This window comes from Tauraco erythrolophus, chromosome 21 (assembly GCF_009769465.1).
Source record: "Tauraco erythrolophus isolate bTauEry1 chromosome 21, bTauEry1.pri, whole genome shotgun sequence".
NCBI lineage: Eukaryota > Metazoa > Chordata > Aves > Musophagiformes > Musophagidae > Tauraco > Tauraco erythrolophus.
In genome coordinates this window covers 2647508-2671672 of record NC_141485.1, presented here as the reverse complement: position 1 = coordinate 2671672, position 24165 = coordinate 2647508, and the positions used below count along the sequence as shown (strand labels likewise).

The 24165-nt window shown below is 42.6% G+C and overlaps 1 protein-coding gene across 1 annotated transcript; it reads left to right on the top strand.

Moving 5' to 3' along the window:
* Nucleotides 1-24165, top strand: APPBP2 (amyloid beta precursor protein binding protein 2). The gene is made up of 13 exons (XM_086624683.1): nucleotides 1-150; nucleotides 10354-10442; nucleotides 11562-11713; nucleotides 12309-12432; nucleotides 16812-16980; nucleotides 17480-17569; nucleotides 18048-18115; nucleotides 18199-18304; nucleotides 18663-18787; nucleotides 18899-18984; nucleotides 19397-19587; nucleotides 19964-20129; nucleotides 21007-24165. Exons 1-13 carry the CDS (start codon nucleotides 10-12, stop codon nucleotides 21258-21260), a joined length of 1761 nt encoding a protein of 586 aa, XP_086480809.1. The 5' UTR covers nucleotides 1-9; the 3' UTR covers nucleotides 21261-24165.

The following is a 24165-nucleotide window of genomic DNA, read 5'->3' as shown; positions in this document are numbered from 1 at the left end:
ACAGCCAAGATGGCGGCGGTGGAGCTGGAGTGGGTGCCCGAGACGCTGTATAACACGGCGATCTCGGCCGTGGTGGATAGCTACGGGCGGGCGCGGCGCCGCGACATCCGCTCGCTGCCCGAGAACATCCAGTTCGACGTGTACTACAAGGTACGGGGAGGCGGCGGGGGGCCGAGTGGGGCCGGGCCCGGCCGGGCCTGAGGGAAAGGGAAGGAGAAGTGGGCCGGGGGCGGCGGAGGGAGGGCAGGTCCGCTGCTGGCCGGCCCCCGGCCTCTCCTGGGGGGCTCGGAGATGAGGGGGCGCGGAGCAGGGCCCGAAGGGCGGGCTGGTGGGGAGCGAGGGCCTGTGTAGGGCCGCCCGCGCTGCGGCTGAAGGAGCGGAGGCTCCGGGGGGAGGCTCAGGCAGGGCCGGGGCCTGCGGCTTCCCCCCCGTTCTGCTGGTGGGTGAGCGGCCGGTGCGGAAGGCCCGGGGGCCGGGGGGAGCGGGAACGGGGGACGCGGAGCCGGGGCCTGCTGTGGGGAAGGTGCCTCCGCGCCTGTGGAGCCGGAGAACGGGTAGGGGCAGGATGAGGCCGAGCTGTCTGTGTTGGAATATGTTTTTTCCTTCCTCTCCCCACCCCTACCTTTTTTATTTTTTTAATGTATTGGTGAAGGTGATGTCAGTGGTAGAAGGAGTGGAGTTTGCTGTGCTCTTGTATCCTCTTTAATGATCTGGTGGGAACCAGATGAGAAGAACGGAGTCTCGTTTAATGATATAGTTTATTAGCCTTAAATCATTCTCTTCTAAAAGGGCTGTTCCTCATTCAGCTGCCTCTAGAATATCCATAATTAAAGTAAAAGATACAGGGATGGTCTGTTAATTTCGATTGTCCACTAAAGAGGCGTTTCATCCATGTACAGGAATGGCTGGAAATGACCGCTCATCAGGAGAGAAACAATGTGTGGGGGAAAAAAAAAAACAAAACAACCAAAACTGAGATGGGAGATAACCCTTCTTTCCTGTGCCAAGAAGTTGCTAAAAATCTAGGATGTGCTGAATGAAGTAATTGTTTAGATGAATCTTTGAGCCAGGAGTCGTGGCCCATCACGTGCATGGATAGTAGTAGTGTTTATCAGAAAGGCTGATCTTCACTGGATATATGGAAATTGTTTCCATAGTGTCGAAACAAGCATGTATATTTTCTGTATGCTAGCTATTACTTCTTTGCCTGTGTGTTGAGAAATATGGAAACCCCTTTCTACCACATAAGCATGCTCACAGGTAATGATGTGGCTGGAGTATGGCAATCGTCAGATAAAGACTGAAGATATGGAACTAACAACGTGGAAGGGTGTTTTGGAGTTTATTTTTAACTGTTAGTAGGTATGACCAGTGACAAATTTTCTCGGCATTGCCTGTTCTGGTGTTCATTCAGATGAAAGGATGGTACTCTGTGGCTCTTAAAAGCCTAAAAACAAAACCTCCTTCCAAGGATACAAGTATCCAAGTGTGTATTCTCCCCAGATTGTTTAAAAAATCATCTGTAGGTGAGCTTAATAGATCCTTGACTTCTTACCCTTTTATTAGCACTCTTCAGTAGTTGTGTTGAATCGTGTTCACATGGAGTTGTTCCATAAAAAAGATCCAGCAGTGTATCTGACTTCTAAGGAGACCGATCTGTTTGTTCTGCTCGTGTTCATTGGTACGTCGTCTTGTGGGCAGGTGATAACAAACATGCCAAGTACCTGTCCTCAAAGTAGTGTTTCTGTTGTACTAATCACTAGCCAGTGTAACTTTTGTTAATGACAGTAATTTGCATTGCTTTTCCTATTATTTCTGTGTTTTTCAACAGGACAGCCTTTGATAATCTGAAATGTATAAGGTGCACCTGTATTCCTCTTAGGAACACACCTCTATGGGATGTCCACACACAGGATAAATAAAACCAGGCTACGTGGTGCATGAGTGTTTTGCAATGCTGCCGATGGGAGGCTGGTCTTCCCTGTCTTGACTAGTTGGGATTTTTTTTTAATATCTTTTCTGTGTGGGGGAACCTGTCCTCTTTAATAGTCACATTCAAATTGGTTTATATATAAATGTAACTAAACCTTGGATGGGTTGCTGAGAGGAAGTCCTCAGCCCTTACTAAATGTTGTTTTATATGCAGAGATGTCTGCCTGCAGTGAGTGCCTTGAAGCCCAGCCCAGATTACAGCCGTTTTGGAACAGTGTGTGTTTTTCTGTGCACCTTTACAACACTTAGTAACTAGTTCCTGTTCTCTGTATTTGGATGGCTACAGCAGTCTGAATTACAGAGCTAAATTAGTTTAGGATGAGCACAGCACCACACCTTTGCACAGTCTTCTCCTATTGTGGATGCTGCTTGGCTCTGGATAGAGTTATTTTCAAAATCAGATATTAAATACCATTTTGAGTTGCTGAGCTATGCTCAGTACATCCTGACCATCACGTTCTTTAAAGCAGAAGTAGAATTTCCAAAGCCACTAACAGTTTTTAATGTAAGACAACCTAGAAGAAGACTTTTAAATCTTTTTTTCTGGTGGTGGTTGTTGCTTCTGTGTTGAGGGGGTGTCAGTCGTTAGTATCATATGGGATAGTGCTTATTCTTTAAATACAGCTGAGGAAAAGTGATGTGTAATTGAGGATTTCCATGAATATACTTAAATTTAGACCTTGAAAAAGATAGAGAATCACTTTCTTTCTGTGATGATTAAAAGGAATAAAAATTATTCCAGTCTGTCACATATAACTTGTAGACAGTGGTTTGTTCTCCAGGTATTAATTATGGTTTGTGATATTGGAGAAACTGCCACTGATTTTGCGAAAAATGTAATATCAGTCAGATTTTATTTTGATATACAGATGTTAATTGGCTGTGGCCGTACGAGACTTTTTTTATCATATTCATTGGTATGAACACTGGAACTTAACCAATCTTGCACGGTTTGCCAATCTCTTCATGTCGAGGAAGAAGATGTAGGTGGGATACGGTTCTGTTACAGCCACAGAGAGTCAATGTGCTGATTTAAAAGGGAGGAAGATGCCAGCAGGATGTCTTGGTCTTTGTTTTCTCCCCAGAGCACTCTCTAATCCAGTGGCTGGCTCTACTGTCATAATACATTGCCTTTATTTCCCATTCCTTAGCAAATCTACTTACACTTAATTCTACATATTCCAGCATTGTTAACTCCTAGGACGTGCCTTAGAAACCTGTGTCTGTGGTTAACAACGAGGAATCAAACCTGGGATGGTTACAGAACGGACTCCGTAAGGAATGGGTTCTGCTGCAAGGGGACAGAAGCAGGCAGGTTCCTAACACTGAGCATATTTATCTTTCCAGAGCAACCTTAACCAGTGACTAAAGCTTAAAAAAAGGCAATATCAAGCGATGGTGATTGTAGCAAAACAACAAACCGGTACTGGTCCAGCAGGGTGTCACTGGATTTTTTTTTTCAAGTGGCATTTGACTTTTCCTTGCAACCATTAGAAAAATAAGAGGCAGAGCAGAAAGCTTGTAAGGATATCCTGGCAATTTTCAAGTCTACATTTGTGCTAAAAAGTATTTAAGTGTCTTATTAATCCCAGCTGTATTTCGAAGAGCTTAATAACTAGTATTGTTATAAGTAACACCTGTGTCTGGGGGGGGAAAAACCCCAGACTTACCATATTTTGCTTCCTTTGTGTCTTTGCCAGGTTTGTGTATATCCTGGTTGTGTTGTTTCCTAGTAAAACTACTTGGGTCCTCTTTTCTTGTTTTTTCAGGGGGGAAGAGAGGGAAGGTGTCTAGTTTTTAGAAGCCAAAGAAAGAAATGTGCTGCATCTCAGTTAAAATAGGACATGCTTGGCAGGTAGGCAGCATTTGCAAATGCCAAAATTCTGCATTAAAAAGTAAATGACAACTGGAAGAAACTGTAAGCCCTCAGAAAAAAAAAAACAACAACCTGCCACAAAAATAGGAAAATCAGTATTTTCTTTTTTGGTAGTTTGTTGGGGAAAGAATAGTGTTGTGAGAGGGAGTTCGTTTGAAGAACCTAGTTTCTGTCAATGGGAACAAGACACTGGTCAGTAACAGTTTGGTCAGCATCTTCTGTAGGATTTGGTTTTCTCCCCTGAGCCTCAGCTTTATGTTCTGTTTGGTGTAATGAGCTCATTTCTTTGGTTCTTGCGGTGCACCTGAAGGGGTGCTGCTTCCTGTGCTGTGGTGGTCGCTGTCACAGGTGGGTGTTGCAGTTGTGCACCAGGAAGCTGATCTTGGGCTTGGGTTGGCTAACAAGGAGTTTCAGCCAATGTTTATTTTCTTTTTGGAATGTCTTTTCTGGATTGTGTGTTTTTCTTTTTTTTTACATTGATTTTTTTTTTCTTGCAAGTCATTTGGGTTCAATGTTCTTTGGATGTTTTCTGATGAGATCATTAACCACAGAACAATGGCAGGTGACCTTAATTTATTTTAGATAGTGCAGACCTGTAACCTTTAGTAATTGCACTATGCTGACTTGTTTTGCCTTAAGATTTTTAGGCAAAATCCAGAAGACTGTAGTCATGCTTACTCTTTGAAGTGGTAGATAAAACTTATGAAGTTCTCCTACCTTGATGTGGATCAAAATATCAGATTTTGAGTTTGGATCCTGATAGCTCCAACTTCTGTAATAATGAGTGTGACTGCAGTATCGTGTCTCTTCATGCTAATCCAAAAAAGAACAAGCATAGCTAATAAAAGCTCTTGGATTGCATCTAGGTGTTCTTTGAACCAAACAAAATGAATAAACAGGAATTTGCTGACTGTTCACAACAAGCAGTAGAATGTCTGCTCTCTGCATTGCAGTAGAGATTGCTTTGACTGATGAGGAATCGTTATAAGCCCAATTTCTCTGAGATCAGAATAGAACTAGCTGGTCCCAAGGCTTCGGTCTCCTGGGTGTTTGATGGGAGTGAAGAGGATCAGCTGCTCACAAAATGAAGTGTAGCTGTGGTGCTGTTGTTCTGAGGTTTTCTGACCAAAGGTGTACAGACGAGGTCATAAGCAATGTGTGAGGTAGGCAGAAAATCCCAGAGCACGTGGGTCAGGCTTGGTAGGACTTCTGCTGTGAAGACTTAATTATGTTCATGCTGCTGTATGTTTGTGGGTGAGAAATTAAATGTGGATGTGGGAAATTATCGTGATTTCGGCATGTGTGCACACACGCACATGCAGCTGTTTCAGTCATCTGGCTAGACTTAGAGATTCCAGTGCAGTGGGACTTCACTGAGTGCTACTGGAATTAAATCGTGTCCATGTATCACCTTTTTAAATTAGAGCCTCATAGTGAAGGAGAATCATCATGTAATGATTCTTTCCCAATTGTTATTACTCTTTATTTTAACACGTGCTTTATTTCCGTAGTCTAAACTTAGACTGGAACTGAACTATCTTTCCTTGTTGTGTCTTTACTGGTTTGAAACTTCTTGACTTCTTGCCTTTGCTTACCAGTCTTCTAAGTCATATTACTCGGTTTGCTTTTGCTTTTTTTTTGAACCTCGAACTATGGGGCATGTTTTCTAATCCTGATATGCTCAAGCTTGCCGGTCTTTTTTTCAGTATTCTTGTTGAGTCTCAGACACTGGAACTCATCATAATTCAGATAATGAGGTCACATCATGAACAGAGGTGTGCAGCTCCTGCTGAAACAATAATTCCTATTTCCACTTCATTTCCTTTGTGCTGATTTAACTTCAAAGCAAACCGAGTTTCCCCATTTACTGCTGTGGAGAATCATATGTGGGTGTGACTGTAATGCTCAGGCTTCGTATCCCTTGTGCTGGACTCTGCGTAGGTGGGAAGCAAAAGGCTTTGCTGGTATGGTATGGAAAGAGTGAGTGAGATGTGGAGAAATGTTGTGTGTGAGAGCAGTAGGCTCCAAAAGTTGTCTCTGAAGTTCGGCTTATGCAGTAAGGTTGAGGTTTTTTCCTCGATTATGTATTTGATTGAGGTTCATAAAGATCAGTCTAGTAATTGGCAGTATGGTTTCGAAGAAGAGCTGTAAAGTGTTTTTTTTAAAGCCTTAAACAGTACCCAATAGACCTAGCACTTGTCCAGAGGCTTTGTAGGTGGTTTTGAAATTGATTTAAAGGAATCGAAGGCACCTGCTTTTCTAACTGATTGTTTTCTAACCCTGTTCCCCCTTGCCCTGTCTATAATGAGTTGTTTGTCCATAGATTGACTCAGTGCACTGTTGACTCTCAAGAAACTTTTTCCTTCCTTGTTAAGCAGGGAAACAGGATTGTGGTTACAGCCAAACTTTTTTCCCAAATGCTGATGTTTGTTGATTAAGCATACAGTCCTTCCCAAATGTGACATGGTATTCCACATCACATTATTAGACATCACTAAATGTTCTGGGGAGCTCCTTGGAATTCCTCGTGTCTTTAGTTCTTACTGAAATATCCATACTAATTTTTCAATTCTCTTCCAAACTGGAGCAGTAGGAGCATATTTTTCAGATTGCGTATGCTACAGTTCCTCTTCGAGAGGATCCTTTTACAACTGGTTAGAATTAATCTCCAACTGCTTTAAAAAATGATTTTTTATTTTTAGTTTTCTATCAGGTTTAGAAAAAGACTTTTCTCTTTCTCTTTTACACTGTGAAACAGCGCGGAATGGTGGCGATACAAATATCATATAGCTTTTTCTCTTGCTTTTGCTGGCAGTTTAACATATCTTTGTTTTCAGGGGTTTGCTAGGAAGCAGTTAGAGCTCACCTTCGTCTATCCAGAGGGAGAAATCTGACAAGCACTGTAATACAATAATTACATGTGCATGATAGTAGTTAAGTTACAAGTTGATGTTATTGGGATACTTAATTGGGGACACCACTGTGTGCAGCTTTGAGTGTTTAGGTGGATGTGTTACAAGTTAAACATGAAGACTTAGATCCTGGTGGAGGATCACAGTGATGTTCTCACAGCTCTGCAAAACAGTTTGATTGTGCATGAGTGTAATAATACGTCTGAATATTAAACTTTCACCTTGGTTCCCGTCTTCAGTGCCAGAATTAATGTGTCAGTGCGAGCCTATGGGATTGGAAGCCATATTGTAGGCTTTTATTCGTTTTTATGTGGTTAAAGAAAAATAAACCTCTGTTAAGCTCTGAATAGGTTAAGTTTGTGTCTAACAGACATTTGTTTCTTAAGGAAAGAATAGTTCTTCAGGAGTCCAAACCTCTGCCATTCTTGTCAGAGCATGTTTTCCTTGAATCACTATTTTGTTTTGGTTTTTGTGTTGTGTAGCAAGGCTCTGTGGTCAGGAATTTAGTCTCTCTGGAGCTTTAACAAGAGAATTGTTTCTTCAGTGCACGCAACTGCTTCTCAATGAACAAATGAGCCTTACTGAATCCCCTGGAATTGCTTCACAGTTTGACGTATACTCACTATTTCCATGTCGAATTTTCTTTGGAAATATTGCTGTAACAGCTACGACAGTTTCAAGAGACTTCAAGCTGAGTTAGTGCCTTAAAAATGTTTGGCAGCTTGTCGAGGGAAGGGGTAAATAGTGTGGTAAACATCTCATGGATACCGTATTTCTGGTTATGCCGGTGAAAAATAGGTTGTTTTTTTCCTGCGTGCCGGAATGGTGCAAGCGTTTACCTTTGAATTGGGTTGAGATGTGTGCAGATAGCAGGCTCAGACCTTTGGGCTGTAAGCCAAATTTTACCTGTGCCTGAAATAATTGATACATCAAAACTGAGGGTGTAGTTTGGGACCTCTCACCTCCACCCCCCCAACCAGGGTGTTTCTTCATTGGGAATTTGAGTCGCATGTGACAGTGGGGGTGCATTACAACGTGTGTTTGTGTAACTTCATAAATATATTCATTTTTAAAAGTCTTACTGCAGTTAGTGTTTGGTGAACCAGTATCAGAGTCATTTCTGGGGTTTTTAGTTCACACTGCAAGGTGATAAGGGGAAATAACGTAGCTGGTTGAAAGCCTAAGTTGAACTCACAGTAGTGCTTCTGGTTGGTTGAAGTCTTGGTGAAATAACTTGGGTATGTGTCTCAGTTTTGTCCAGAATGATCTTACCAGTTACTGATGAGATGTCCACCTTCACTTTTGAGCATGGAATACTAGGCAAGACTTAATAATCTGTATTTTTTTTGATTGCAGAAAATATGTTTTAGGGTTTATAGAACAGTTTCCATTAAGACAGTTGTGCTGAAGAAAATGGGAGCACTTAACCATGGCTGTGGTTTTTAAATACAGCAGACTGGATATTCTCTCGCTGCCAGAGAGAATAGAGCTTGGGAAGAAATTCCGATCCCTTTGAAGTGCAGGGACACGGCGCTGTGTTATCTGAGGAGTAGCTTTGCATGCAAACTTGTACTGTTTTAAAAGACTTCCTTTTTTTCCCCAGCAAAATAGATGACTAAAAGGAAAACATTCATTTCTGGCAATTGACATTATTAGGTCAAAGTATTTTTGAAGTATTTTTTTGGTGGGTTCTGTTGTTAAAATAACAAACTCGCTGTGCTGTAGAATCGGTGTCATGTGCTTTTACAAGAAGAGTGAACTAAAACTAAATTTCTGGCTGGAGAAGATGTTCTCACATGCTTTGTTTTGAATACTAATTCATCTCCTTCCAGTGTTTGTGGGGAAAAACATGAACCAGACAAGACACTTACCAGTAAAAGTATTTTAAGAAATTATTAAAACTGAGAGGAATATTATAATTTTTATTAAATCTGTGTTTGTATCTGGGCATCTCTAAATGATGTGTTCTCTTGGCTTTATTTTGTCTGCATAAGAAGGGGAGCAGCACTCCTCATGGCAGTTCCTCATAGCTGTGAAACTTGCTTAGGTAGCATGGGGGGCCTTGCTGTAGGTGTGAATATGAAATCATGGAATGGTTTGGACTGGAAGAGACCTCAAAGATCATCCAGTTCCAACCCCCTGCCACGGGCAGGGACACCGTCCACTACACCAAGTTGCTCAAAGCCTCATCCAGCCTGGCCTTGAACACTTCCAGGGATGGGGCAGCCACAACTTCTCTGGGCAACCGGGTCCAGTGTCTCACCACCCTCAGAGGGAAGAATTTCTTCCTTAAATCTCATCGAAATCTTCCCTCTCAGTTCAAAGCCATTGCCCTGTGTCCTGTCACTACACATCCTTGTAAAAAGTCCCTCTCCAGCTTTCCTGTAGCCCCTTTAGGTACTGAAGGCTGCTATAAGATCATCCCGGAGCCTTCTCTTCTCCAGGCTGAACAGCCCCAACTCTCTCAGCCTGTCTCCATAGCAGAGGTGCTCCAGCCCTTCCATCATCTTCATGGCCTCCTCTGGACCCGCTCCAGCAGCTCCATGTCCTTCTTGTGCTGGGTACTCCAGAGCTGAACGCAGTGTTCCAGGTGGAATCTCACAAGAGCAGAGTAGAGGGGCAGAATCTCCTCCCTCGACCTGCTGGCCACGCTGCTTTGGATGCAGCCCAGGACACGGTTGGCTTTCTGGGCTGCCAGCGCACATTGCCGGCTCATGTTGAGCTTCTCATCCACCAGCACTCCCAAGGCCTTTTCTTCAGGGCTGCTCTCAATCCATTCTCTGCCCAGCCTGTACTTGTGCTTGGGATTGCCCCGACTCACGTGCAGGACCTTGCACTTGGCCTTGTTGAACTTCATGAGGTTCTCACAGGCCCACCTCTCCAGCCTGTCCAGGTGTCTCTGGATGGCATCCCTTCCCTCCAGCATGTCGGGCAGGTCACAGACACAGATCAGTTTTGGGCACAAAACCAGCCATTGCTTTTAGTAAATGCATGAGCAGATTCCCATGAGTTTTCCTGTTCACTTGTGCAGGAATTATGTGTGAAAGCTCGGGCATTGATGGGGTCAGGGCTCATGCCTGTCTTTAGCTCTGGGTGTTGGTGAGTCATCCGTTGCAGAACTTGTGGGTTTGGGGTTTATTTTTATTTATATGTAATACAAAATGTATTTGTACTGCTGTATGCTAGATTCTGTGTCATTTAAAAATGTTTTGAAAATGTTTGGTAGCAAAAAAGCTATTAACTGTGTTTTTTGCTAACTTTAGGAGTTTTTTTTGTCTTGGCTTTCTCGCTTAGGTGTTAGTGTTTTGTGATGCAGGTGGACATGGACACTTGAAAATACATTTATAGGTAAAAATAGCTTGAAAGCAGCTATGGAGCCCTCATAGCTTGTGTGCTCAGTTTGTAAAGGCTGAAGTTTGGCCCCTGTGTGGAGACAGTGGAAGTACAGCAGACCGAAAAGCAGTATTTCAGTACTTGAAGTCTGGATTTCATCGTGTCATCCTCACTATTAACCTAAATTTCCTGGAAGAGCTCAGTCTTAAATTTTAAAATCTATTTGCATTTTTCTTTCAGCTTTACCAACAGGGCCGGTTATGCCAGCTGGGTAGTGAATTTTGTGAGCTAGAAGTTTTTGCAAAGGTGCTACGAGCTTTAGATAAAAGGTGAGTGTCTTAATACATCGGTAATTCTCACCTCAGCTCTTCCCTCTTCATCTAGGTTTTGAATTTGGAAAATCTCTTATTTTCTTGGCCTTACTAACCCTTCTAATAACTGTAAGAATATCTCATTAGATTTACAGGTGAATTTTTAAATACAATGATGTGTCTTTCTCTTTGTCTCAAAAAATAAACCAGTTGGGACTCTGTGTAAATGGACGAAGTGGCGCGTGGTACCTGGTTCCCAGCGTGCCTTCTTTGTTACTGCTGTGCAGTCCGTGGTGGTTTAACCATGGTGTAGGCAGCTGAGCACCACGCAGCTGCAGGGCAGTCACCACCCAGTGGGATGAAGGAGAGAAGGGGAGGTGTGCAAGTGTGGAAACTCATGGGTTGACGTAAAGACAATTTAATAATTAAAAAAAGGAGGAAAAAGGAAACAACAGACAGAAGAAAAAGGCACAAACAAGAAAAATAAGTGATGCCACAAAACCCCAGTTGGTTACCCGCAACTGACCAGTGCCCAGCCGGTCCCTGAGCAATGGCAGAGTATCTGTTCCTTGCTGTTGTAGCAAATACAAAGTAAATTGTTATCAAGCTGATAGGATGCCCTGGTTTAAAGAGTCTTTGTGTCTTTAAATATTCCACTTTGTGGCATTATATTCAGAACTTGACTGCCTTAGATCAGATTCTTTGTAACCAGAATAAGCTTTGAGTCTTTAGATATACACAAACCATGGGAGGGAGGGGGTATCTGTGATGTTAATGGTTCCATCATGGCTCCTTTATCTGCAGTTCACGTGGGAGTTGTGGAGTGAGGGTGGAGTTGAGGCTTTCCCCTCTCTAGGTTTTAGCTGAATATGTTGTTTTCAAGTTTGCAATTGTGTGGGTAGCTTGTGTTTTGCTTGCACTGGAAGGCGTCCTTCTGAAGAACTTTGTGTACGCTCTATTTGTTGGATAACCCAACGACTGTAATCCGTTGGCCTTGAGACTGGCAGCTGTGGTTGTATTGGTCTGGTTTTGGTACGTGAGAGGGCTGGGGTTACTCCTCTCAGTCACTACACTCGAGCCAGTGACTGCAGTGTTTTAAAAACATGTGTAATCAAATTCCATTTTCTTTTGTTCCAGACATCTGCTTCACCACTGTTTTCAGGCTTTGATGGACCATGGAGTAAAGGTTGCTTCTGTACTGGCCTATTCCTTCAGCAGACGGTGCTCCTACATAGCGGAGTCGGATTCTGCTGTGAAAGAAAAAGCAATCCAGATTGGTTTTGTTTTAGGTAACTGGTGACAAATGGCTGTTTGAAGTGCCATACTTTGTTTCGTGCAAGCTTCAATTAAGCTAATGTTGATTTTTTTTTTCATATTAAAGTCTGTGATTTGTTTTTGAAGAATGTGCGTTTTTGGAATGTTATTTTTAGAAAACTACTTACTGTCTTAAGAAAAATATATTGGATTTTAATATCTAAGAATATACAGGCTTATCTTTAGGATTTCAAATGTTTTAGATTTAAAATTTGTTTGCAGACATGAAGCTTTGCATAATTTTAGTATGGGTAGGTGGTACTTGACAGAAAACTATTTGCTCTTCTTATTAGGAAATATACTGTATGGAAAACACTATTACGTAATAGGAAAACTATGTAATCCCAAAAAGTCTTCCTCAACTGAAGGAGAATTCTTCTCCTCTTACATTTCCTCCTTTTCAGCTCAGGACTGGAGGGTTTAGCCGTGACAGGATTCCCAGATGTAGTGTGCAGTTCTATGAAATAAGTAGTCGTCTTGCAAGACTTGAGCAAACCCTTTTTAAACCCTTTTTGTCTTCAAAAGGTGTTTTGCTGTTCACATTTCAGTTCGTTCTTGATTTTTCTCCAGGGGGGTTCCTATCAGATGCAGGCTGGTACAGTGATGCCGAGAAGGTATTTCTTTCCTGCCTTCAGTTATGCACCCTCCATGATGAAATCCTTCACTGGTTTCGTGCCGTAGAGTGTTGCGTCAGGTGAGCTCACCTTTAATTCCTGTGTTTTCACTGTGAAATACATGTTAACGTGTCACCAACTGCCCTGGGAGCCATCGAGCTTCTGATGCTCCCTTCGGTATTCACCAAAACACTGTCCTGGCTAGTGCTAAAGATCCAGAAGGTGCTTGTTTCACACTAATCCCTGGGTTTTCAAATCATGAACTGGCAGCCCAGTTCAATGGAAAAACCACTCTTGTGCCTTTCTGCGTAAAACATCGTGGCCAACAGGTGCTGGACAGTGAGTGGCCCGACACCGCGGGTTTTTCAAGGGCTTTTGCGAAGGAAGGAATGTTACATGGTGGTGTTTGCTGGGTTTATATTTGCTACAAGAAGAATTTGCCAAATCTAAACACAAATGATATAAATACAGTTGAACAGAAAGAAAAGCCAAACATACCTTTCTTGATTACAGCTGAAATGATTTCTCTTGACCCATGCTGAGCTTCTTAACTATCGATAGGTAAATATCTAGATGTCCAGTTCTTGTGGCCACCTCCAGCCACAACTTAAACGTTTGGAAAAGTAGTTTTGCTTGTAGGAGGCACTTGGATTTTGCACCTGCCTTGTTTCTCAGGGCCTGTAGCAGGGTCTGTTGAGGTTCAAATTCAGTTCCATTCACAGAGGCCTCGGAGATCATTGCTTTTGATTTTGGGGTGCTCTGTTCTCAGTTTGTGTGTCGGGATGCGTGCTGTCCTGGCGCAGTCCGCAGCAGGTGGCCCGGTTGTTTTCCTTGGTAGCACCACGACTGACCCCTTGTGCGTGCTACAGGTGTGCTCTTAGATACCTGGGTATTAGTGAGCAGAGCTAAAATAGGATTTTAATTTTTTTAGCTGCTGTAATGAACAACACATGTACTGTATTTATCTGAATATAGGACAAAACTTGTTTTGGAAAACTGCTCAAAAAACCCCTGCATCTTGTTTATGGTTGGATAAATATGAAGAGTAAATAGGCTTTGCCAGTAGCTGCTTATTTTGTGTGCCAGCCAGAGGGCTGTGGCAACGGTTGCTGCTCTGCCTTGTGCTGCCCTGCCAGCTACTGCTGGCTTTCCTTCCAGAAATAAAATGATGCCAGGAGAAGGCTGGGCATGCATATACACCTTCCTAGAGCTGGGGAACGATGGCTGTAGTACCACTGCTAGTATTTGGTCCTTTGCCTTCTAATTAATCTATTAATAAAGTTCCCTAATTGTATTGAGCTATTTGGCAAGCTGGAGAAGTTGCCTTAAAAATAAACTCCTTCCTTTTCTCCAAATAGAAAAAAAGAAGATAGTTACTTTTTCTTTTAATTTCTTTCTCTCTGTTGGACAACAGCACACAACCCACGCAGTTGTGGAAAGACTTCGGTTTCGTGCTAGAAAAATCCATCCTGTGTTAGGATGAGCCCTTGTGAACTGGAGATGTTAGTTCTGTTTGGGTAGAGACAGGCATTGTTCTCGTGGTGACAGCTGCTGGCCTGCACGTCCCTCTGGGCAGCAGTGTGAGTGAGGAGACACTGCTTCATCTGCAGGCATCTCCCACACGGGTAACAGCATCATTTGGGAATGGCTCAAACAGCACTTGTGAAAGTGCTTCAAATTCTTTCCAAGTGTGTAAAATCTAGACATGTTTTTGTGGGAGAGAGCAGTAATTCTACTGGGCTTCAAAGTCATGAGGCAGTAAGATAAACACTTTGTTGTTACCATCTAATCCCTACTGGAAAACGCCTCGTTCCTGCTGCTCTGCTTGCACGGGAGTTAGGTGGAGTTTTAAGAGAAGAAAATTCCAGCTTTTGAAAATATTACACTCTTCAAAAAAGTGGCTCTTGTTCTAAAAGCTAGAAAGTCTGATCTCTAGGAGCTTAATTAATACATTGCATTATTGATAGAATGTGGATTAAAAACATGTAAAGTTTTGTGGCGTTTGTACTAATTAGGTGTATGTTTGTACTAATTAGGTGTGTTTGTACTAGCAGTGGTAAACTATATGGAGAAACTTGAGAAGATGTGAAGGTTCGAGGTTTCCACAAGCTTGTGTACTGCTTTCCTGCGTGTGGTGTGCTCCTTTTGGTTTCCCTTCTCTTATTTTTTTTATGTTGAACAATGAGACATGAATACAGAATACAAATATGTGATTCTCTCACTTCATTGTTTCACATTTTGCTGATTCTTGGTTTTTTTTTCTGATGGTTTTAGTCTTCCGAAGCTGCTCTATAACATTGTTTGCTACATTTGTATGCTCTTTGAGAATAATTTTTTTTTTGGGTGGGGGCAAGCTGTTCCCCAAAAGCTATTGTTGCAGACATCAAAGAAGATTCATAGCTATTAGCATAAATGTCCTAAGGCATTTATTCTTCCTCTTGGCTTTATCTTCCAAAATTCCCTTGGCTTAATACAGGATTTTTTTGTTACTCAAAAGCGGATCAAATAAACATCACTTATCCTGGAGGATTGGGTTAGGTTTAGCTTGGTTTTTGGTCGATTCATTTGGTTTCAGACACTATCACTGAAGCATCCAGATACTGGATATTATCTTTCCCAGGCACTTATCTAAATTGCAGTGCTGTCCCTACTGGCTTGTACCATTACGTGGGATTTGGGATTCGTGGTTTTGATGTTGCATAGCAGCTCCCAGCTGAATGGTGTAGGCAAAGTAGTTTCCCTAAAGAGGGAAGCTGCTTCGTTTCTCTCTATTTTTTTTTACAATTCCTGTCCTTTGTTGCTTGGATGTTAGATGATTTTCTGCTGCCTGTGTCCAAGAACACTGCACTTCTACATCATGTTTCGTTCTCAAACCTTACTTAAGGAAAAACACGGTTGTTGCTTTCCTCTTTCTGTTCTTGAGCCGTGTTGCTGTGTTTCTCACTGGGAGGCCCGTGTTTATGTAGCTCATTTCAGGGTTTTTTGAAGGTCTTTTCCTTTGATCATCTCCCTTCGTGGCTAATACACATCTGCTGTGTGCTTCCCTTCTTCTGAAAACGTGAACTCCGTTTCCTTCCTTGTCAGTGCCTGAGTTTGGTGGTACGTTTCAGTAGGAAGGTGTCGGAGGAGGCTGTTAGAGGCAGGCTGAGCTCACGGCGCAGGATTAGCTATGGCAGGAGACATGGCTGCAGTAACTTGGAAATCTCCGCTAAGGTTCACCGGTAACAGAGGCGAGTTTAGAGAAGAGGAATATTTGATCAAAACCATCACTGTTCCTTCCTTCTGCCTTAGCAGTTTGTTGGAAGATGTATCATAAAAGGAATAAAATGCTGTCCCTACACAGTAGCTGCTGTTTTCAGAGATGTCTCTTCCTGTTTTGTGTTGTCCCCCTGGTTTGGAAAGGTTTGCCTGATGTTTTTAGTCTCTATTGCTCATTGGCTAAAAACACATTTCCAGGAGGGACGCTGGAGGTGAATTGACCAAAATTTCATGTGTGTTAAACGGGCACTGTTTGCAGTAGAGAAGGAACAGCTGTCTCCTCTTAGCCTGCCATGGGTGGGAACACAGCTCTGCCCTTCAGGCTGGGGATATGGTAACACACATTTCTAATGGATCTCCTCAAAGTACATCAGCAGCGGCTTATGCTTCCAAAAACACCTTTTTACTTTTAAGTAGATGCCAGAGCTGAAATTGATACTTCTCTAGAGAAGCAAGAGTGTGTTTCAATAGTGCTGTGTTTTGTTGTCTGCATTTGCCTCTTGTTTCATGAAGCTCCTGTGAGTCCTTCAGAAGGACAGGCAGCGGGTTGGGAGATGGACATGGCGGCGGAGAGGTGTTTTAGAGTTGTTGTGAGCGAAGTAGTCTTTTCTGGTGGTGCTAAGTCAGTGCTGGATACCATGTCAAAACGGATAGGATTGAATCTCTGGTGAAGACATCCCCCTTCTCCACCCTCCTAAACCCCCAAACCAAAAAAATACCCGTTTGTGAAGTACTGTGCTGCTTCAGATTTGAGGGAAAAGTGCAGAGATGTGAGAAAACCATGTCTGTGCTTACTCAGTGTCTGTTTCCGTTTGCCACGCTTTGGGAAGGAGGTAGAAGGGATTTCATATTACAGAGTTTGGGAAATGGAATTTTATCAGTGTTGAGAAGAATGGGTTTTATGAGAAATCGAGCACAAAGCCACCACACTGAAGTGGTTCGAGCACGGGATATGTGAAACTTCATCAAGATGTAAAATCATTTGACATCTCCAACAGTAAAAATTCTTGTCGTGCAAGAGACGAAGTATGGTCTACTGAAACAATATTCTGTGAATAGTTCTTCTGCGTTGCTGAATTCAGACAGCAAATATTGTGTTTGTGAATCCATATAAATACCAAATTGTGGATCCGTGGTAGTGCTGTGGATGGAAGTGGTTTATTCAGGCACCACTTAGAAGAGCCCTTTACATCTTCCCAAGGTTGCTGCATGTCCGGAACGGGAACTGCAAGTACCACTTGGGAGAAGAAACGTTCAAACTGGCTCAGTCCTACATGGACAAACTTGCAAAACACGGTCAGCAAGCAAACAAAGCCGCGCTCTACGGGGAGCTGTGCGCGCTGCTCTTTGCCAAGAGCCATTATGATGAGGTGAGTGGGATTTGTATTTCTTCAGAAAACTGGTTATGAAATCTGCTAGGGCTTCCTGTGACTGGCTCGTGATTCACGATATCTTTCTAGCTGGAGTTCCTGACCTTTTCTGGTACCTGTGTGGCAGTATTGGAGGAATACTCGATTTATTGACTTTTTTTCCTTTGTATTGTTCTGAGTTAGTCTACAAGCTCTTAACAGTACGTTGACCAACATCAAGAAGTGATGTGTGATAGATTGGTAGTATGCGTTGGTCATCGGTAAATGAAATGTTATGAGAAGCTTATTTTGCTAGATCAAAATGAATAGCAAAACACAGGTAACAATTCTTTGCACCTTAACTTTAAGAGCACTTTTTAAGTCTGTCTTTTAAGACATAGCAATTAAACAGTATTTTTAAAATTTTGTAATGTAAATAACCAGTTTATTTTTCATTATTTTCTTAATGTTGCAACATTGTGAAGTTCCAGCTTTATGTTGGTAACTCTTTGTTCGACAGGCTTATAAATGGTGTATAGAAGCCATGAAGGAGATCACCGTTGGCCTGCCTGTAAAAGTAGTAGTGGATGTCTTACGACAAGCTTCAAAGGTGAATTGAAAATCTTCCACGTTTCTTTTGTAACTAGATCACTGCCAACAACGGGTGAGGGTAGGTGGTCCCTCCAGAGTACTTGGGGAACCGGGTCCGTTTCATGAGCCTTACAGCTTGTTATTTGTTTCCTGGGTCCACCTCAGTCTCGGACCTTTGGGGTTTTGTTTTTTCCCTTCTTTCTGAAACTGAGTTACAGCTGTTCAAATGAGCATTGTGACAGAACTCACCTGAGAACATTCCATAAAAAGGTGGTCTGTTCCTCTGTGTGATCTAGGCTAGGTACAGCACTCGCCCTTATGGTAGAATAAAATACAAGTTTATTGATGTTATCTGTGAACCTTTTCTTAAAAGTCTGACAAGTCCTTTAGTAACCGTGATGATATTTTGAAATTAGTCGTTAGCAGTTGGGTCAGTGTTTGGAGGAGATGAGTTCTGAGCGTGCACCTTTTCATATGCCTCATCTCAACCCGTTTAGGCTTGTGTTGTAAAACGTGAGTTCAAGAAGGCTGAGCAGCTGATAAAACACGCCGTGTACCTTGCTCGGTGAGTAGCGTGCAAAAACCAACGCAGGCCGCTGTAGTGTTATGCTTAACTCGCCTCAACTTGTGACATGAATGTTCCTGCAGGGAGCACTTCGGAGCCAAACACCCCAAGTACTCCGACACGCTACTGGACTATGGGTTTTACTTACTCAACGTAGACAACATCTGCCAGTCTGTTGCAATCTATCAGGTACGCAGCAGCGCTAAATGTCTGCCTTCTGTTTCTCGTGATATTCATAATCTCTCCAACTCTTCTGCTGGAACTCACGTACAGTTAATTCATCGTGATAGAGAAGAGTTGATTTAATTAGTGCAATGCTTGTTCTTTTAAAAAACCCCAAAACACTCCCAGCTATGGGGTGTTTTTTTTTCTCCTGACTCTTAAGTGGCTTTTATGTATTTACAGCCTCAAGTACGTAGGTACATGCCTACAGAACTTGAGAGCCAGTAGACTTATTTATTAATTTCTTTATTTATTAACAATGGGAGATTCATTTGGTGTTTTTTTCCTGTATTAACTGATGCAGTGGTATTCTTGCACCTTTCAGACAGCTCTCGATATTCGGCAGTCAGTATTTGGAGGTAAAAACATACACGTAGCTACAGCTCATGAAGACTTGGCTTACTCCTCGTACGTTCACCAGTACAGCTCTGGGAAATTCGACAATGCGCTGTGAGTACAATGGTTTGAGGTGCAGGCTTTCCAATGAGAATTCAGATGCCTCTGTTCATTGCATTAGTGTTTCTAATATTTTACCTTGGAATTTTTTTTAAACTCTTTCAGATTCCATGCTGAGCGTGCTATTGGCATTATCACTCACATTCTCCCAGAAGACCATCTTCTCTTGGCATCTTCAAAGCGAGTTAAAGGTAGTGCTCTTAACTGTGTTCCTGGGACAGTTTGAAACCAGCCATTCAGATGTTTGTCCTGTTCCCTAACTGAGACAATTAACTGGAGTTGGTGTAGGGTTTGGTTTTTTTTCAAGTGGAGGTCACTCGAGTATTTGTAATCCTCAGTGTTCTCTGTCAATATGGTTGTAAAAATCCAGAAAAATTTATTTCAGACTTAGCTGGAAGACTTTTGGGGAGGTGGTAAAAATACAGAATATAAAAAATGTGTTGGGAGCTTGATATCTGCTCGTAACTGTTCGAGAACAGTTTGTGATAAACACAAAGCCTGATTCAATGTCTCCCGAGATGTCCTGGGTAGATGGCTTTCTGCTACCTATGGTAACGTCTCTGTTTGGAACACAGTAACGTTGGGTTTCTCTCCTGTACTCAGCGCTCATCCTGGAGGAGATTGCAATAGACTGTCACAACAAGGAAACTGAGCAGAGGTTGCTTCAAGAAGCTCACGACTTACATCTGTCCTCACTCCAGTTAGCTAAAAAAGCCTTTGGAGAGTTCAATGTACAAACAGCAAAACACTATGGCAACCTGGGAAGGCTGTATCAGTCCATGAGGAAGTTTAAGGTGAGATTATATCAATATAAAGGTCATGATGTCTATAATCTGTCGCAACAAACGATGATTTTCAGTGCCTGCAATCCGTAAGTTCAGCTGGTAGTTTTATGGTGGGAAAACTTGTGCTTTATAATTCATCTCTTCCAAGCTCTGCGCAAAAACAGTCCATTAAGGTGCAAGATGCCTTCAGAGACAGGGCGACAGAAAAAGTGATGCTATTGCTGATCCACTTCACTAAGAATTTGGAGAACTCGATATGGTTTTGGCCTTCTTACCACCGACTCTTTAGCCACAGCACAGTTGTGTTTGTTAAACCATCCTTTCATTTTTTCCTCTTTATGGCGTGGTGAGCGGTGTCTGACTGGTGTGAATTTGGTCCTCGCAGGAAGCAGAAGAAATGCACATCAAGGCCATTCAGATTAAGGAGCAGCTCCTGGGTCAGGAAGATTACGAAGTTGCCCTCTCAGTGGGTCATCTGGCCTCGCTCTACAACTATGACATGAACCAATATGAAAACGCTGAAAAGCTTTATTTGAGATCCATAGCAATTGGTGGGTGATTCTTAAAACGCGTGACTGTATCGCAGCTGGAATACTCCAGGAAACATCTTTAAAAAATGCATTAAAGTGTTGAGTGCAGAGCTTAATGAAATGCAAGATCTTTATTTTGGATGTGTATTCAGTCTAAATGTAATGCTCTTTCTTGAATGTCTTCCTGGGGCTTGAATTCTGGAATTGTGATATTTTCAGTGCTCCATCAGAGTTCAGTCATGAAAGCATCTGGAAACAGACTAATTAAAACCTCAGGTGTTAGTCTTTAGACCACGTTTTGGAGTTGTGGCTGGAACTTTGCCAGAATGTTGTTAAATTTTGAAAGATATGGGTAACTATTGTGCTCATCAGCCTGACTGTACTCTCATTAAATATTTTTCTTGCCCGTTATCACGTGCAGTGAACTTATAATTCCAAATCAAATGCATCTCTGGGCCATGCTGCAGCTCAGTTTTGAGAGACAGTCTTACTCCATGTGGTGTAACGTGCAACAGTGCGTTGCAGAAAACTTAGGATTTTAAGGTAGAAAACTGAAAACCAGCTTCACCGTTTACATTGAATTCAGAGTGAAACTGGGACCCAGGGACTGCTGCCTTTACATCACTGGTAGATTTCTGTGCACGTAAAGCTCTGATGCAATTAATGACCCAATTGTAGAGTCCCTGAGGACAAGTTCCAGTGCCTGTAAAGGTGGATGGAGTTCAAACCACCGACCAGGAATCTTGTATGTCGCTTGTGTTCTGGATTTACCGCAATGAAAACGTCATGACCTGCCGTACCAAAAAGTGACATGCTGGTAGTAAATGTGGCAGGAGAAATAAGATGCAACACGTGGGTGGATTGCCTTTTAATTTTGTCTTCTTTTGGATTTCTTTAGGAAAGAAGCTTTTTGGGGAAGGATACAGTGGACTCGAATATGATTACAGAGGTCTCATTAAACTGTACAATTCCATTGGCAATTACGAGAAGGTTTTTGAGTACCACAATATTTTGGCCAACTGGAACCGGTTGCGGGATCGGCAGTTCTCGGTGACGGATGCTCTGGAGGACGTAAGCACCAGCCCTCAATCCACTGAAGAAGTGGTCCAGTCTTTTCTGATGTCTCAGAACATCGATGGACAGAGTAGCTAAGAACTTGGTCGATTAACCAGTTAAGGTTTTTTTTTCCCCCAGGTTACAGGGGGACAAGTCATACTGTGAAATCTAAACCATGTAGTTCTCTGGGGGCTGGAATTTGCGTTGAAACACTGGTCCAGTCTGCTGAAGAGTGCCCATACGGATGGATGTGTGTGAAATTCTTAGCAGCATGTGTATGGCATGTTTAGTTCGGCTCACATTTTTAACTCGGTATTCCTGAAAACTCCTTCTTTCTCTCTTCTTTCAAAAGAAGCTACTTCGCAGAAAGTCTGCGAGGAAACATTAAATAAAACTGTTTGAGTTCAAAAGAGTTGCATTCTTATTACGAATGGAAGGTTTCATCCAGATCTTTCTTCTGACCTGTAGGAAGAATAAACGCTGTACGAGAGAAGTGACATGAGAGAGGTCTTTCTGCTGCCTGCGTTGCAGCAGAGTTAACCAGTAAATGTCCGGAAAAGGGGGAATGCCCTGACCTTGGCTGCTGCCTTAGGGAGAAAAGTGGCAAAGAACCACTCTGGAGAGCAACATACTCTGAACCGCGCCAGGTTGCTAAGCAAGTAACCGCCGTGTGTTGTGTCTAATCTGAACTGGACCAGTGTTCATCTGTGAGGGACAGGGGATCCAGTTAGACTGGCAGTGGTAGTTCTGTGGTACCAACCGAGAGTGCTCATCTGCGAACGGGACCAGGAAAATCACAAGTGGACCAGCCTGCTAGAAACAGTTTTTGGACCAGTGGCTTTAATTTAATATTTCTGCCCCTGCTTTCACTTCTACAGTAGAATGATTTTGTTTAGGTGTATGACCAGTGCAGAAGTACATTCATGTCATAGATACAGAACTAGGAGGTGAACGTTACGTAGCGGTCACCATGGCATGTCTTTACCTAGGAAGCTTCCACGGATATTAACGGCGATGCCGCCGGTGAAACTCGAAACGCTGGACTCTCTGCTGCTGCCATCTTTTGTTTTTTTTCCTTTTTCCATGGGCTCACTCGGATAACTGAGGCAGTAATTTGTTCATAAGGTTCATAGTTTTGTATTCCGATCCGACTCAGTTTCGTGTTTCCGGAGAACACAACTTACTGTACAGTTTGCAGGGGTCAACAGAAAATGCCAAAAAGCACAACAGGTCTTTTTTGTGATGCTTCGTTTTCACATTAAACAGTACAACCAGAAACCGGTTCCTTCATGTTAATTTAAAAAGCAGAAGTCAGCTGCAAAGATCCGTTAATTATGCCTATCTCACGAGCTTGTCTTAATTTTCCTTCTGTTGGGGGGGGCTTCTTGGGTGTGTGTGTGTTTTGGTTTGGGTGTTGGTTTTATTTTTTTTTTAATGTTGAGGTAATACTTGTTTGAATGTCTGTAACATAGCAAACTAGAAACAACTCACTGCTGTTACCTCAGTTCTTCTAGTGGCACCACCAGTGCTCCTGTAGCTGGGATTCTGTCCGTTCTGGGTTTCCTCCCTGCCCCCCCTATTTTCAGGGGTTGGTAACGTGGCTGTGGAAGGTCAGTCCAAGCACAGTTCCTATGGGAATTGGACTGGATGTTTTGTTTTGGGGTCTGATTTTTAGTTTGTTTATGAAGTTTGGGACAGAGGAAGCTGCTTGTTGGTCTTCAAGAAAGAGTGCAGAGAAGAAATAGAAGTTTCTGACATGACTTTGAGCTTCATGGCTCTTTTAAGAACTGAAGTTTTACAGGCCAATAGTTCACATACTGGTGCCTTCAAGTGTATTTTTGGGGCCAAGGCTGAAGAATAACAACTTTAAAATGCAGTTATGTAATTAGGGAATGCAGATTCAATGATCTCATACTTGGAATACTGATTTGAAAAGAAGTATTTGCATTAAAAAACCTGTGGTATTAAGACTTAGACAGCAGTATATCCTTATGCATGGATTTAAAAATCTGATTTATTTATACCAGTTTTTGTTTATGCCTGCTTTAGATGCTGCCAACAAATTCAGCTATGTACAAGGCAAAACATGTTTTATCCCTGAATGCCTGTACAGCAGGACACTGAGTTACAAAGTTCTTATGGATTCTTAGGTCCTGTTAAAACTGCAAAATTAAAGGAGGCTTCTAACACCTGTGTCAGACCTTAGGCAGGGATGGTGAATCCTTAAAATTGTCCTGAAGCAGCTGTGTAGTTTCTGTGCTGCAGAAGTATTCAAAAGCTTCAAACTGGAGAGTTGGACTTACACTTTTGCTATCTGGAGACTATTTATTTGCTCAGGGTTTCCATTCGTGGGTCTCCATTTCCAGCTTTTGGCTAAGGAATCTCCAAGATCTCACAGTTTCCTGTTTGGGATGAGGAGCATTATTTGACTGAGGGAAAGTGGTCTGCATGAACCACTGCTGTTCCTTCAGCTCTGGTTTGTGTGTGTTTCATGGTTTGCCTCCAAGTTAGGGCAACCAGGATTGCTCCCAGCGTGGGGCAGGTTAGGGAGGTGTTGGGCTTCTGTCTGACAACCAAACGTGTTAGTTCAGTTTGTCTAAACGGGAGCTTTATTCTCAGATTGCGTTGGCTGGATGGACTTTTCTTCCTTTCCTAAAGCTGCTTCACCAGCATGTTGTATGCTTTGGTGCATTGGCTTGTCTGGAAGGAATTCAGGTCCTAAAAGTCGCCCAGAATTCTGTTTGATAGTGGACTTTGGCCAAGATTAGTCGCGGCGATCCTTGGAGGACTACTGGCATGCTTTTCGTGTGACTGAATTAAATCCCGACTCGACTCTTGGGTTGAACTTCTTATTGTAGCATCTCCACAACTGCAGTCATGCCAAAGCACGTAAATTCTGGAAAAAGGTAGTGGTGGCTGATTGCTGAAGTTGTTAAAGCCCAGAGGTTTGCGGAACAGCTCTGCAGCTGCCTACAGAACGCACTGTTGCCCGCTCTACGTG